Here is a 16,163-nt window from a genome sequence, read left to right as displayed (position 1 = left end):
TGCCTTGAGCCTCCTCCTGCTCCAGCAGGAGGAGGAGTGTTAGTTGTAGACAGAGAGCTCTAGTGAGGAGCCAGAGGAGCTGGCTTTTGAGTGGCTGCTTTGTGTTGTTAATCCGTTGGTAGTGGTCTGTGTGTTAGGAGGCTTTTTAAAGCGTGCAGCCGTTCAATTCTTCCTACCAGTGGCTATAAACCTGCACAATGAGACTCCTTCCTTCATCTAGAGGGACATTTCCCCTGTGTTCATTGAGTCCCGGGGGTCTCGTATTACTTTGTAATTAAATCAATTGAAACAAGCGTGACGCAGCGACAAAGGAAAACGTTCAGGTTGGCAATATTGAAGTAACTGGCCCGTGATGTTGCGTAACCCAGTACATCCCAGTAGTCTTCTAGAGCCCTGGAGTGATTAAGTCCAGTTTGCCTTCTTTGTTGACGGAGTAAGGATTCCGCCTCAAACTCTCAGTAGTCTTTCTCTGTTTTGTGTACTGTATGTATGTATGTATGTATGTATGTATTTATGTATGTGTGTTTTGAGTGTGTGCATGTTTGTGCTCATAAACGTGTACGTAGTCCATAGGTTCTGGTGTTGTGATGGACCCCTGGTCTTTAATATAGGCCTGACCGAAGGACGGATCACTGTTTACATAAACATCAACCCCCCCGTCCTTCAAGGGGTTCAGTGAACAAGATGTTGAATTGATCACATGTTCAGATATCCTCCAGCTCTGAGTCGGCAGCTCAACACTGCTGGACCTGCGGAATGTGCGCCTGGATCAGACTTTACATACCGAAATATACTTGGAAAGAAAACATCATGCATTATTCACTGTACACCGCCGAGAAAGTAAACCAGACTCAGCTCGATAGAAGTCATAAGAAACTGACAGTTATACTGAAGCCAACACACATCAGTAAAGTACCAAGGAGCGCAGTATCGCACCGCTATAACCATCTGTGGCTGTCTCTGGTGTGACGTTGTGTTCCCGGTCCGCTCCCCCCCCCCCCCCCCAGGCCCGTCCCTGGAAGAGAAGCTCTTCTCCTCCTGTGACATGAGCGCCGACAAGCGGGCGCAGGTTAGCTTCAGGGCCCCGGCGGCGCAGGCCCCGCGGGCCAAGGTCTCGGCCCGCTTCCGTCCCAGCGCCACGGCCCGCGACTGGGCCGCCGCCTCCGAGGACTTGAGCTCCGTCTTCACCGTACCGAGCAGCCCGCCGGAGGCCCCGGTGCCGCCGGCGCCATCCGTGGCCGCCGCCCCCTCGCCGCAGGCCAGCCCCTTCCCTCGTGGGGGCGGGGACAGTGGTGAGAGAGAAGAGTCTTACGGGCCTCGCTCGCCCGCTCGGTCGCCGCGCTCTCTGGCTCCGCCGCTCTATCAGTACGTGATCGAGGCTGGGAAGATATGGGGGTCTAAAGACGCCGTGGGTCGCTACAGGAATATATGATGAACTGATGTGTGGGAGACTCTCAATATATATTGTATTTGTATTATATATTGTAATATTAGGCGTTGAGTTATTTTGTTCAAACATTGCAGTTGTAGACTCACTGAACACTTTTTATTTTACTACAACGACATGAAGTACTTTATCAAATTGCATATTATTTCCTTGTATTTATTCAGCTGACGCAGCCGGCTGCAGAATCTAAACAGGGCTGGCACTTTATAACCCACCGGCTGAGCCTCTGCCTCTGATTGGACAGCTGATTGGACGACTGTAAACATTGGAACCGAGCAGCGCACATGAATAATTCATGGCGTGGTTCAAATCTCATTATCATAATAAGCAATAAGAAAGCGTGAAACCAAATATTGAAAGAAAGCCTCTAAATTATGAATGTGTATGAAAAATATGTTAAGTATAATAATTGAATTAACTTACTCTCGGACTGTTAATGACAATTTAGTCTGTAAAAAGAAAATCTCACCGCATAAGGTATGGGAGCTACTCAGTGTTTTGGTTCATCATATATTCATGGTACCGACATCATTTAAACTTTAGGGCTCCACAGCGCAAACAAATCTGCTTTCCTTCCAACCCTGGTGCTTTTTCCAGTCCATTGCCCCGCACTAACAACAACATCTCCAACGATGAATATGCATTACTTCTCCCTGCGTCTCTCCTCGCTCCGGTAAATAACTGCCTCTTGTCAGATTGATCGCTGACCCGTCCTCCCAGTCCTTCACTTTGTTTACGAGCGGTACTCCATCATCGCTATGGTTACCTGGTGCCATGTTGACCAACGCTAAAGGCCGACGGTCGCTCTAGCTTGCCGATTTGTGGAGCAACATGGCTGATCATGAGGTGCTCTCCGTTCCCGCCTACCTCGCTCTCTCTGCCGGCTGATTTGCTTGGTCTCGGATGGTCTTTTCTCCAACCTGATATGTCCTGCTTTGGTGCTTTTGTCTTTTTTTGCTGATAATCATAATACTGGGTTCTCTCTCGCTCTCACTCTCGTTCTCGTTCTCCAGCTCTCTCACTCTCTCTCTCGTTCTTTCTCTCACTCTCTCTCTCGTTCTCTCTCTCGCTCTCTCTCTCGCTCTCTCTTTCTCGTTCTCTCGTTCACTTTCTCTCTCTCGTTCTCTCGTTCTCTCTCTCTCTCTCTCTCTCTCTCTCTCTCTCTCTCTCTCTCTCTCTCTCTCTCTCTCTCTCTCTCTCTCTCCCTCCCGCTCTATCTCTCTCGTTCTCTCTCTCGTGGTGACAGCCTGGGTACCTCACTGACTCAAATCAAGCTGCCGTCACACTCTCTCCATCGTAATGTGGCGTCCCCTCCCTTTGGGTTGTCCCCTCCCTGAGGCTGTTATCTGGGCTCGTCTGGTGGTGGGGGTTTAACCCGCAGGCTGGGGGGCGATTTAGCTAAGCGCTATCAGGACCCCAAGGCCAACTGGAAGCCCGGTTCTGCATGCTGCGTCGCTGTTCCCTGAGGAGCTGCGTAGTTTATGTGTCGGTTTGTTTGTGTCCTCTGGTGTTGGTTTATTATTTGTTGTCTAGGGACATGCATGTAATTGTCTCAAAGGCTGTCAGGATTTGTAATGATACCCCATTAACCCAGAGACTTCAGACTCCAGGGAATATGGTGCGTTTAAAAGGTAGCTAACACCTGTGGCCCGCAGGTAGTGTGTTAGATGCACAAGACATAGGCATCCCCGTCAGTATGATTTATTCATAAAGTCCTACGCATTGCAAAAGTAGTGCAACCAGCCATCCTCATCTGTGCTGCCCATATTTCTCTCTTCTCCTTTCTCCTATGTTAGGCAGTAGTGCATGCTTTGGCCCTGAGCTGTCTAAGCCAGTAGGATGACGGAGCTTGAATCAGTACTGGGATGCCATTCCCATTCCAGACAGCCGGTTGTAGGAAGCTATTCTAGTCGAGACTACTTAAAACCAGGATTCGACTGCCAGGGAAGATGTATCGTACTATAAAAGCTCACTGTGTGTGTGCGTGTGTGTGTGTGTGTTTGTTTGTTTGTGTGTGTGCCATGACAGCTGGTGTGGGTGGGTATCCACAACAAGAACACATCCAGCCGGTAGTGCCAGGTTGGCTGTACAACGACAGCCTGATCCCAGGTACACACACGCCACCACGCCACCACACTGTTCCTCCCCATGCATGACACACAAACATGCATGCCATACACACTTGGGTTTAGTTCTAATAACGCACACTTTCTCTTCTCTCCTACATTCAGTAGAGGTTGATTCTACAATGGATGCACACTTGATTAAACAGCATTTACTATGACATATTTAATCTTTGGCCTTTTAATATTGACAAATGTATCTTTATAACTAGATTTATCATTCATAATTATACCTTCAAAAATGATTTCTTGCGTTACAATCTTAGTTTTTCCTTGTAGAGTTGCCTACTGTCCATGATGGTAGGCAACTGAAATGCGCCCTGAAGTGCACCATGCGTCCAACCTCAACACATTTCCTGTCTCACTAGCCAATCAACACTTTCCAACCCGCCCCCCCCCCCCGCCTCTGATCAACACTCACCGACGAACCAATCAACACCATACACCCGACCAATGGGTGTGCTGTGCTGCGTGTGTTCCCCCACAGAGCTGTTCAAGAAGGTGCTGGAGTTCACCATGACCCCGGCGGGGGTGGACACCAACAAGCTGTACCCCATCCTGATGTCGTCGGGCCTGCCCCGGGAGGCGCTGGGCCAGATCTGGGCCGCCGCCAACCGCACCACGCCGGGCATGCTGACCAAGGAGGAGCTGTACTCGGTGCTGGCGCTCATTGGCGTCGCGCAGGTACACGCGCACGCACGCACACACAAAAACACACACAGACACACACATACAGTACATACATGCATACATACATACGATACATATATACATACATACAGTACAGTACATACAGTACAGTACAGTACATACAGTACAGCACATACAGTACACACACACACACACACACCTCCCAGTTTCTTTAGTCTTGTTTTCTTTTGCCTTTCCCCTTATCCCCCGGTAGAAGGGTTGAGATTGAATATCTCGTAGGTGCCGCTAACCTGGCCAACAGGGCAGCCCCACGCAATGTGGAATATGACAACATGACTTAAAGAACAGGGAATATTTAAAGATGTACGGAGGAACGTGAATAGTTTCAGAACAGCCAATCGTGTTCTGTTCTTGGAGGATGATGTTTTAGACGCAGGAAGTGGCGATGTAGGGAGGAGTACAGGTTATAATGTTTGTATTAATGATGACTGTGTGATGATGATGAGGATGGGGATGAAGGTAAGGGGAGAGGGGGGGGTTGGAGGTAGTAGCCTGCAGGCAGTGACTTGATGTGGGCCCTGCTCGGGGTGGGACGGATGTTGTCTGGTACCTCTCTCCTGCCTGGCAACAGACCCCCAGGCAGGGGGATGCATCTGCTACACACTATGGCTCTCCCTCGCACATGACCGTGTTCGAACCATAGCCGAGCGTAAATGTGACCAAACAACTCGTCTGGGTTCCAGAGTGGCCTCCCAGCGATGAACGTGGACATCCTGAGTCAGTTCGCCTCTCCTCCGGTACCCAACCTCCCCGCCCTGGCCATCGCCATGGCGCCCGGAATGCCCCAGCACCAGCAGCCAATGATGGCTCCTCCCCCGGTCTCCATGGCGATGCCCACCCCTCCTCCACAGGTCATGGGCATGACGTCGGCGGCCCCGGCTCAGGCCCTGCCCAACCCCGGTTTCCTGGCCAGCTTCCCACCTGTGCAGGTAACACATCAGTCCATCACCATCGCCACGGCAACCCCCATCTCTCCTCTCGCCCCTCATTGGTCAGTGTGTTAAGGACCATGCTGGAAATATGTATTTTACTTTTTCGTTTCCTCCTATGGATTACTGTTTTAGATCCAGATCCGTCTTGATCTAGAAATAAATTAAAAAATAAAAATAATTGCGGGCATCGATCTCCATTTTTTCCAGCAGGCGGCCAAGACAGACGACGATGACTTCCAGGACTTCCAGGAGGCGCCCAAGCCAGGAGGTGGAGACACGTCCTTTGCTGACTTCAAGGGGGAGTCGGGCTCCAGTTTCCCAGCCGCAGGTGCAACTCAGCACCAGCACAGGTAACCGGATGCTGCCTGTTTCCTGGCCCCAAAGCACTGCGCTCCATGCCCCACGAACAAGAAACCCACCCAATCTGACTCCTATGTCATAATACTCAATAAAACATCTTTATACACACCGATGGTAACTACCGTCTCGTCCCAACAGTTACAGTGCTTAAGTTTGCTCAAACGTGCTCAAATGTACTTCAACACGTTTTCATTGGCCAGCTCGATCCAACCGACAACCACTCCTGCCAGGCCACCTGGTCTACTGACTCGACAACAGCTCCTCAGAGAGCTTGATAAGGAGCCATGAAGTTAGACAACCTTTAACAAGCCTTTGAAATTGTCCTCCTACCACTCTCTTTTACTCCTAATAGCACTTCTCAGGTGGTGCTAAACCTTGGTTTATTCCCGGTTCCATCTGCATGCGATCAGTGTCTCTATCGTCTGCCCGGCCTGTAAGCGTTTCAATCCTCCAGTGTTGTGATTGGCCGTGTTGCGGCTTAATTGTCCCCTCCCCTTCCTCCCCTCCCTGCGTACCATTGGTCACCTACTTAGGAATTCAATCCTTGCGGGCAGCAGATTTGTTCATCTTTGTACATGACGTTCTAGAATCGGATCGCCAGTTATCCCTGGGAGGGACTAAAGGTTGCACGGCTGCAGCCCAGTGTCGCACATCACACGGCCCGCAGACATTCACCAGCTCCCTCCTGATTTAACACCACGCCCACTCTATTTAGCGGCATGTCGTGAACTCGCGACTGCGTTTCCCAAGTCCAGGGATCAGCGGCTAATTAAAAAGGAGAGACGTAGAAGTCAGCGCTGTGGAGATGGAGGGTTAGCAGACGGGTTCATCAGACGCAGCGCCTCGTCTGGAAGGGGGGCCGTGAGTTTGATTCCCGTGGTTAGTTAGTGAATTAGTTACTAAGTATGTTCAGTTGTATAGGGATGAATACAGACACATACTGTACACGCATTATACAAGAAGTGTATCATTGTGCTTTTAGCGCGAGCTCATTTACAATTCCTGTCCCTAGATGTGTTTTTTCTATCCACCATCCTGGCATTAAATACGACAGTTTATAATATATATTAAAATAAAAGCTCAATCGACAATCAGAATGAAACAAAATCCTATTACAGTAAATAGCTGGAGAGGAATTTCAATTTTTTATGTTTACTAAAATGTTGTTCTCTGAACCCAGTTTTGTGTGGTGCTTGAAGCTGGGTGATCTTCCAGGGTGGGGGCTGCTGTTTGTAATATATTCTCCCCTGCAGCCTCCTATGCAGTGTGATCCTCAGACAGGGCGCCTTTCTAGTAGTTTGGCTGCCTCCTCCGCAGGGAGATTAATCAAATAAGAACAGTAAAATGTCCACCTAACAGGTGCACGGCCAGGCTGTTGGCTGCTGCCGCTGCATTTCTTATCAGGCTGTGTTTTTTAAGGAGCAGAAGCGATATCCTTTTTATGTACATCGGAGACCAACGGTATTCCCTCCTGCCCAATGCTCAGGAAGATGATGCCTGATAATGAGGGTTCATCAACAGCCTTCTGTTTGGTTTAATTTGACGGTTGTTACACTAATGTTATCAATAAAAGCCCGTCCAATAACTGATTTGTTCTACACCTGGAAAAACTCTGGCCGGCCACGTACTATTGACACTCATAAACGCCTCCCACTTACCCTTAACCCATCCCACTCATTCCAAACCCCTCCCACTCATCCTAAGCCCCTCCCACTCTCTCACCCCGCCAGCACAAGTTGACTCTGCGCAGTCGTTTAGTGAGTTATTGAGTTTTCTGTTGTTATTAAGGGGCCCAAACTTACAACGTTTCAATTTAAATATAAATTCAAATAGGATTAAAAACATGACAATGTTGGGTCTCACAACAGCACTCAATGTGACCAATGAAGTTTATTTAATCTAAATTAAGTCCAACCCCTTGGTGGGAGTGGGCTCCCAGGTTTTCTACACACTTCCAATGATGAGTCCATTTTAAGACCACTTTGAACCCTACTTCAGTCGCTCTTGGTCTGGGCTGAATTTGCAATTACAAATACCTTCTTCCAGCCAAACACACACGCACTGTCTGTACACTCAGACAGGCTTAAACGGGATTATACCGAAATGAGTCCTCTTTCGCCTCCTTTCCAGTGTCTCCTCAGTGCACCTCCCATGCTGACTCCAGTCAGAGGAACCTGCTCTTTCTCCTCCTCACCTGTGTGTTGTCTCCTCCTCAGTTCACCTCCCATGCTGACCCCAGTATCAGGAACCTCCTCCTCATCGTCCTCGGACAAGTACGCGGTCTTCAAACAGCTCTCTGTGGAGCAGCCCGTGGAGGCCCCGCCCCCTCCCTCAGGTACCACCTGATCAACCCCCCAAACTCAGGCCACACAAATGGCTCAGTTTAATATTAAGTTAAAGCTGTTAGATGTTAAACTTGTCTGTTGCAGTACAACAAGATGGCCCCTTTGTGGTCATCATGCCCACATCACATTTGAATCCTTTTTATTTTCAACTGATGGCATTTATGTTGTGTTACGTCAAAGAAAACAAAGCATGAGGCAACCATAATGAATGTTCTGGTTGATGTTATTATGATTATAATTTTTTCATATTTTTCCCAGATTCAGGTGACAAGTACAGTGTCTTCAGACAGCTGGAGCAGCCAGCTGACAAGAAAACAGCTGGTAAGGACACACACACACACACACACACACACACACACACACACACACACACACACACACACACACACACACACACACACACACACACACACACACACACACACACACACACACACTTTCTTAACAAAGAAAAACACACACACACAAACCCTTTCTTAAAAAACACAAACACGCACCCTTTCTTACCAAACACACACAAACACAAACGACACAACAATATACAATCCATAATTCTCTTTTTGGTTGCTTGGCTGAATCAAGAAATAGTGGGCTCTGAGATGGTCCCTGTGTACAACCAATGGCTGAAGGGCAGAAGAATAACAACTACACATACAAAACCCAACCACGTAAATAACAAAGCCAGCCACATTCGTGTCTGTTGAATTCTCCTCGACTATTCTCAGGATTTATATGATTACTAGCACCAATAAAACCAAAAAAACACACTGAAAGAAGGAAGAGGGGGAGACGTAGAGCTGGCCTGTGAGTGCCTGTGGCGACGTTGTGGTGTGTTGTGCGCGCCGCGGGGAACACACAGGGTATTGATCCAGGTGTGTGTCCTGCACCCTCTGTCCTCACTAGATGGGTGTCGCTGGGGCACAGCTCCTGCAGCACCCGTAAGTCCTGCGGCCTGGTAACTGGGTGCTCCTCTGACCTTCTCTCCTCTGTTGCCAGGCTCCATCTCCGTAATGAGCCCATTTGTTTTCCTCTACTGCCACCCCCCCATAAAGCCACAGCTGTTGACATAGATATCGATACGAGCCCCACACCAAGTCTTCGCCCACTGAAGCGCCACACAATTCAGGCTTTTCTCCGTCGCCATCGTTGGTCATAGATCCATCACGTTTGTAATGTTATGCTAATGTGATGTTAATGTAATGTTAAGTGCTTCCCGGGAATATAAAAGATGTGAACGGACAATCTTAGGCAAACAGATTCGTCTAATTGGGTAATTCTTCATGAAAAAAAAAAGGGGATATTGGAATTTCAGATTTTTGCATTTCAATTCAAGTCATCCAGAATTTGGTATTTATCACAAGTGTGGTTGCACAGCAATCCCACACTATTGTTTTTTTTATCAAATGTAATTATGTCCATGAAATGAGGGTGATTAGCGTGATGCTGCCACTGATACATTCACAACGGGCCGTTCCCTGTGGAGTGGATTTGCAGTGATCTGCTGACACACGGCCTCATTACTTCCTGTCCCTGTGTGGAGTCCTCTGCATGATGGGACTCTGTGTACAGGGACGACTTGCTGTGTTTTGTGGAGTGTTTGTTTGTATTTCCTTGGGGGGGGGGGGGGGGGGGGGGGGAACAGCACAGTCCGTCCAGCGTTGACTTGCTAATCCGCTGTTGTCTTATCATGTAGGATTGTGAAAGTAAACAATCTGCTGCTAAGGCAACCGGGGTCACTGTGTGTCCACGCGATGACCTCACCGCCTCGTTAAAAGTCCCTGTTCTAACGTTTGTCTTCCCCATCGATGTGTTCCGCCCCCAGGGGACGGCTTCGCCGATTTCAAGTCTGTCAGCGCTGACGACGGCTTCACAGACTTCAAAACGTCCGACAGCGTTTCTCCCCTAGACCCTCCAGACCAGGCCAAGATCTTCCAGCCCCCCTTCCCCCCCTCTTTCCCCACCTCCCACTCTCTGCAGCAACTCCCCCCACAACAGCCAGCTCCGCCCCCACAGCCCCAGGCCCCGGGGGCCCCTCTCTCTCAGCCCAACAAGGCCCTCCACATGGCCGACCTGGACCTCTTCTCCCCCCTCGGCCCCTCGGCCCCGGCCCCGGCCCCCGAGGCCAAGCCCTGCCCCTTCCCCGCCGTGTCCCTGCCCCCCTCCCTGGGGCTCCTCGGGGGCGGGGCCAAGCCCCCCTCCGGCGGAGGGGCCGATGACTTTGGTGACTTCGCCCTGTTCGCCACCTCCTCCTCCTCCGCCTCCTCCTCCATGCCCCCCGCCGGCTCCTCCTCCTCCGACGCGGCCCCGGGCCCCGCCGCCCTCCTGGGCCGGGGGCCGTCCGCCTCCCAGGACGACTTTGCCGACTTCATGGCGTTCGGCAGCTCGGGGGCGGGGCCTAAGGGCGGGGACGGCGCCGTAGAGCAGCGAAGCGCAGAGGCGGCGGCGGCGGCGGTCGCGCAGCAGTGCCCCCCGCAGGGCCTGGACCGCTACGACGTGTTCAAGCAGCTGTCGCTGGAGGGCGGCCACGCCTACGACGACGCCCGGGACGCCTTCTGCGGGCTGCGCGGCGGCGGCGACACCTCCGCCGACGACTTCGCCGACTTCCAGTCCTCCAAGTTCTGCACGGCGCTGGGCGCGGCGGAGCGGAGCCTGGGCGGCGACAAGATGGCGGCCTTCAAGCAGACCAAGGAGGACTGCGCGTCGGTCAAGTCGCTGGACCTGCCGTCGCTGGGCGGCAGCAGCGGGGGCCGGGAGGACTCGGAGGACGCGCTGTCGGTGCAGCTGGACATGAAGCTGTCGGACATGGGCGGCGACCTCAAGCACGTGATGTCGGACAGCTCGCTGGACCTGCCCGGCCTGGCCGCCCACCAGCCCCCCGCCGCAGGTGAGGAACTGGTGCGCTTGCTCTGGTGAAGGCCCCCCCCCCCCACCACCACCACCACCACCACCACCACCACCACCGACACCACCACTAGCACCACCCACACTCCCTTGTTACCACGGTTACACGCACGCACACATAAAGCCGTCACTACCGCTCGCCGGCCACCTCTCTCTGTCGCTCCGGCTCGATCAGAGGTCCCGGGGGGCTGGGGGCGAGGGTCCGGCGAGGGGGGTGAGGTGTTGTCATACACGCTAAAGACGCTCACCGCCGCCATAGCACGGTGTATAGGGTTCATCGTCACGTCGCTACACCCGCATTAACCCCATCCCCATGTTTCCACGGCCATCATCACCACACATGCGTTCATTGATTCATCGATGTGTTCCTGCGTGGCTTCCTTTGCCGTGCTTGCGCCCTCATATCCGTCACCCTCTCTGTGACATCACTTCCTCCTCTGTTTGTCTCTGTGCTCCCTCCTGTCACACCGTCATGTAGCTCAACCTAACTGGTTTTGTGTGTTGCCATGACATCCTAGGGCAGTCGTCTCGTCCGTTCTCGGCCAGGTCAGCGTGTCGAACCCCCCCCCCCCCCGCCTTATCGTTCTCCCTCCAGGACCGGACGCTGCCATTCAGACGTGTCTTGGTGGGACATTGCAGTATTATATTAATCCCACTCTGTATTTTAATCGGTTCAGACGAAGGTACGAATACGAATACGATACGACTGAGTAGGTGCAGCGGCGTTCCGCCATGAGGTAGTGTTAAGCAGGGCTGTTATGCTAATTTATGTAAACAGCGTTGAGGTTGTTGTTGTTGTTGTTATGGTTGTGTCGGAAGAGCTGATTCAGAAGGCTGAGAGGTTGTTATCGGGTCTGCTGCACTTATTGCAGCAGACGCAATCAAGGCGTTTTAATGAGATGTATGAAGCTTATGTTGTGGCGCCGGGGGACATATTTAGGGAAATAGTCAGTGTTTCAGAGGAGTGTTTTGAAAGCTTTTGACAGCCGTTCGGGTTTTGCTTTCAATAGAGCCGTGGAGTGCTCTCTGGCCGGTAGATTTGTGTTTAGAGTTTAGTTTTAATTTCCCGTCAGCGGTTTAGTCGTTTAGTCGTCTGTGTGCACAACCTGCCTGTTGCCGTAGCAGTGAGGGGGTGAAGGCCTCGGCCCATGCCAAACTCATTATTTTCCAAGCAATACGCTTCGATTTAACGATGTATTTATTTATTTATTTATTTATTTACCTCCATAATTAGTACTAGGTGTTTTTGTTCATCCAGAGTGCTCACTCTCCCGTACTCCTTGGTGTTCGTTTTGCATTCATCCATCATCTCGGCCCTCATGTCCCGTGGCCCATCTCTTCTTCATCTCAGGCCATCCGTTCAGCTGTAGGAGCATGTTTTGCACGCATGCTTTTTGTTCCATAAGCACCATAGGTTGCTGAGCTCTGACTACTTGAATACGCCGCCTTCACGGTGGCTCCTCCACAGAAAACATCCCTCATTTCAATCTAATAAGGGATTTGTTGGTTTCTTGTTGGATAAATAAGGTTGTGTGTGTGTGTGTGTGTGTGTGTGTGTGGGGGGGGTGTTTGTGTGTGTGTGTTTGTGTGTGATGGTATAGACAGGTTGATACATATACACACGCACACATATACAGGCTATAATATAAATATCCCTTAATCCCTGTGGTTTTATATCACCTGGGGTGCAATGGAATTGTAAACAAAACAGGCATTATTTAAATTAAGATAAATTATTTAAAGGTTTATAAGAAAATTGGCTTGGGTATGCCCAGAGTGTTTCAAATTGTTAACCCTGAATGTGTTTGATCCAAAAAGAGTATTGTGACAACAAGAGTATTTAAACAAAGACCAAGGTCCCCCGATAGCAGCAACGGTGTTAAAGCTACAGTACTGTCATCACTCTACATTGATCCACCTCATAACCACAAGTCCCCTTCCATCACTTAGGCTTAGAGGGCTCTAGGACCCAGCCCTCCCCGGGGCCCCAAAGAGCCCCACCGTTCAAACGCCTCCCCCTGCTTGCACTACTACGTTCCTGGCCCAGTAGGCCGCCCTTAAAGAGACAGTACCTTCTTTTTCCTTTTTTCCTCTCCCTTGAGGTCCTTTTCCAGAATCCATAGCACAAAAAGAAGGAATCTTGATTTGTGTTTTCATCTGTGATGTTCCAGCATGACGAATCATGGGTCCGCAGGGCCATTTTGAGAAAACGATCCGTCTGTATTGTTACCCTGTCCTGCCTTGCTTTCTGCTGCTGTGTGCCTGACTTTTCAATTTGTGAAATTGACAGGAAACGTATTATAGGGATACCGTTTTATGAGCAACAGTAATTTGCAAGTTGTTTTTATCAGAAAGGGAAAAAAAATGTATACATAGATTTAATAGTGTATTTTTATTACAGGAATATGAACTCTTATTTTCAGATGTAGACAGATTCCCTGACCCTGTTTTCTGATTTGAACCGTGTGAATGAAATGGAGCCTATCTATCAAGAGGCACAACGCTGGTCGGGGTGGCGGCAGCGAGTTTGGGACATGGTTGTATTTGTGTGCTATTAATAATTATAATCATAATAATGTTTTCTTTTGGAGATGGCAACAGTGTCTGTGCTGGGCTAATATCATAAAAACCAGTGCAGTAGCGAGAGCGTTTATTATCACGCTGTCTCCAGAGAGGTCAGGAGAGTCTAGAGTTTACATGACCCTTTGTGTGCTTGAGCAAGGCACCTCACCGTGTTTACCCCTCCAACCCCCCACCAAATATATCGCCCAACGAATGTATTACCTAAAATGACAGAATCACACCCACTATACGATACGAAAGTTGTACGTAAGCATCGTATCTTAAGCCTGGCACTTTATTTCTGTGCTGCCTGCCCCCCCCCTCCCCCACCCCCCCACCCCTGGCAAAGCAAGTACTTTTCTGCCGAGCTTACACAGTGAGTTGGCTAATGGCCTTGTGCCCGGTGGCCACCATTTTATTAATGGAACGCGCCCCAGGTCAGCCCGGAAAAAAGCAGAAGGCTGCTCAGGACCTCAAAGGGTTATGAATAGTAATAATGCATCCTGCCTCCAAGCCTGTTCTTTGAAAACCTTTTTATCCTGGCTTTTCAAGTGTTCTGTATGTAAATCTCCAACCTGTTGCTTTACGCCCTGGTAGTGATGCGTACTAGTGTGTGATATATCCCCCAGGCCGAACTGATTTTATTTTAAGTCTGTGAATGTGCCTTCTCATTCTGGTTTCTGCTTATGCTATCTTCTTGGGATTCTCTTGGTTTCTCCTTTTATGTTTTCTTCTCTGTTTGTTTTTCTTCCTTGATTCCTAACTTTGCATGCCCTTGTATTCGGGATGAAAAAAATGACTGAAATCTAATTTTGCAAGTGTTAGTTTTACAAACCTCTTGTGAACAATAGACCTCTTTCACAGTATTTTGTGATCTTTCTCTCTTGACTCATGTTGTCGTAATAAATATTACCATTGGTATTGCTGGAATGCGTACCGTCTATTTCTTTCTATTCTATTTTTCTGTTTCTTTCTTTATTCCGAGGCAGGATGATAATCTCACACACATGGCTTTTCAGATTTAGATCCTTGTCAATTTCACAAATTGCTTTTTTGTGTCTGAGGAGTTTGTCAAGGGCTAGGACAGGTGGGGCGTATCGGTTCCAGCATGTTGATATCATTGTGAATGTGACACTAGCATTCTCATCCTCTCTCGCTGTCTCTCGCTGTCTCTCTCTCGCTCTGGCTCTGGCTCGCTCTCTCGCTATCTCTCTCTCGCTCTTTGTTTGTGTGTATGTGTATTTGCACACACCTGTTGTCTTATGAGTCATTGTGGGGACAACAGGATGGCAACCGAGCGCCAACAGTGACAAATAATTATTTATACACCCAATCTGATTGTATCCCACACCACAACAATGCAGTTGAAGAAAAACAAAGGCGTTTTGTTGACACTGTTATTTGAACTATGCAGATGATAATACTGTTCTATCCCCAGACCTATTCAGACATGACACCCATCATGTAGAATTGCCTTCCTTTTAGGAGTTTCAAACCTATTCAGTTGTTTTGCAAAATGTATGAAAATGGATAATGAATTGATTTACAATATGAATGAAATACGATTTAGACAGAAGAACACAAGCTTTATATTGAAATGTATTGACGCAGAACAAATGGTATTAAGGCTCTTTTAAAAATGCATATTTATACAACATCTCCATCTTCTTCACCATTGGAAGCCTATGCCAATGAAAACAGCCGTAATAAGATCTAAACAGTAATTTATTCATTTACTGCCTTCTTATTGGCTAATCAGACAGCATTCTTGCCCTTCCGTTCCACGGTACCACTGGTGTGTTTGTGTTGTCATTGCAGAAGGCGACGACATGAAATTTGACCCTTTCGGCACTTCCACCGGCAGTGTAGCCAGCTATGATTGGTCAGACAGAGAGGAGGGCGTGTCCGTCGAGGCCAGGAAGGCCCCGGGCTCCGACGGGTCCGCTCTGGCCCCGCCCCACTACGGGAGTGGGCTGACGTTCGGGAGCACGGAGAACCTCGCCCCCAACCTGACCACCACCACCACCGCCGCCTCCTCCACCTTCCCCCCCAAGGACGACGCCTCCTCTTCTGAGGGGAAGTTTGAGGCCTTCCCCGAGCCGAGCGGCGACCACGACGATGACTTTGGAGACTTTGCCAGTACGGTGTCCGATAAGTCCACGGCGGGCGTGGACGTTGGCCCCGAGGAGCCCCAAGGCGAGGCCTCCGATGAGTTTGGGGCCTTCCAAGGAGATAAGCCCAAGTTTGGCAAGTCCGACTTTCTCAAGGCCAGCTCTCAGACCAAGGTCAAGTCCAGCGAGGAGATGATCAAGAACGAGTTGGCGACCTTTGACCTGTGTGTCCAAGGTGAGTCCCTCTCCTCCATTATACGCTGTCTAATATAGTGTTTGTTTATCTGTTATGTGCCCCTTTTAAAACGACTAGTGATGCTACTTACTTAGCCAAATAGGTAACCGTTCCTTCAGCCATGCAGTACCTCTGTCAGTCAACAGATGTCACTGTTGGGCCTGCGGTCCCCTCCGCTGCTGAGAGGTATCAGCAAGGGTGCAGTTCCACAAAAGCAGAATTAACCGTATCCATTTAATGGCTGTTCATTTCCTAACTGCCGTTGCCAGGGTTGTTTTTCACTTGTAATTTATCAGGATTTTCTCTAAATGTAATAAAAAACCCTGCTCTCACACTCTCTCTCTCTCTCTCTCTCTCTGGCCTCTCCCTGGGCTAGATGTAATTTGTGCGAATGAGAGTCTGATGCTGATTCCCGTGGCCCATCGGGATGCTAATC

General features: G+C 49.7%; 1 protein-coding gene across 4 annotated transcripts in view; it reads left to right on the top strand.

Annotated features, from left to right (window-relative positions):
* Window positions 1-16,163, top strand: part of synrg (synergin, gamma) — a 36,690-nt gene that overhangs the window by 12,134 nt on the left and 8,393 nt on the right. For 2 of the 4 annotated variants that reach the window (XM_056611251.1, XM_056611249.1), the window contains exons 7-14: window positions 3,476-3,556; window positions 4,058-4,254; window positions 4,965-5,210; window positions 5,421-5,563; window positions 7,790-7,908; window positions 8,177-8,239; window positions 9,741-10,802; window positions 15,200-15,727. In XM_056611251.1, the coding sequence (XP_056467226.1) occupies window positions 3,476-3,556; window positions 4,058-4,254; window positions 4,965-5,210; window positions 5,421-5,563; window positions 7,790-7,908; window positions 8,177-8,239; window positions 9,741-10,802; window positions 15,200-15,727 (2,439 nt within the window). Of the gene's footprint in view, window positions 1-1,007; window positions 1,293-3,475; window positions 3,557-4,057; window positions 4,255-4,964; window positions 5,211-5,420; window positions 5,564-7,789; window positions 7,909-8,176; window positions 8,240-9,740; window positions 10,803-15,199; window positions 15,728-16,163 lie in introns of all 4 variants that reach the window. The other 2 variants (XM_056611247.1, XM_056611248.1) reach the window with 2 other exon arrangements.

This window comes from Gadus chalcogrammus, chromosome 16 (genome assembly GCF_026213295.1).
Source record: "Gadus chalcogrammus isolate NIFS_2021 chromosome 16, NIFS_Gcha_1.0, whole genome shotgun sequence".
NCBI classification, from domain to species: domain Eukaryota; kingdom Metazoa; phylum Chordata; class Actinopteri; order Gadiformes; family Gadidae; genus Gadus; species Gadus chalcogrammus.
Note: the sequence above shows the minus strand (reverse complement) of the source record. Positions and strands in the feature narration are given on the sequence as shown.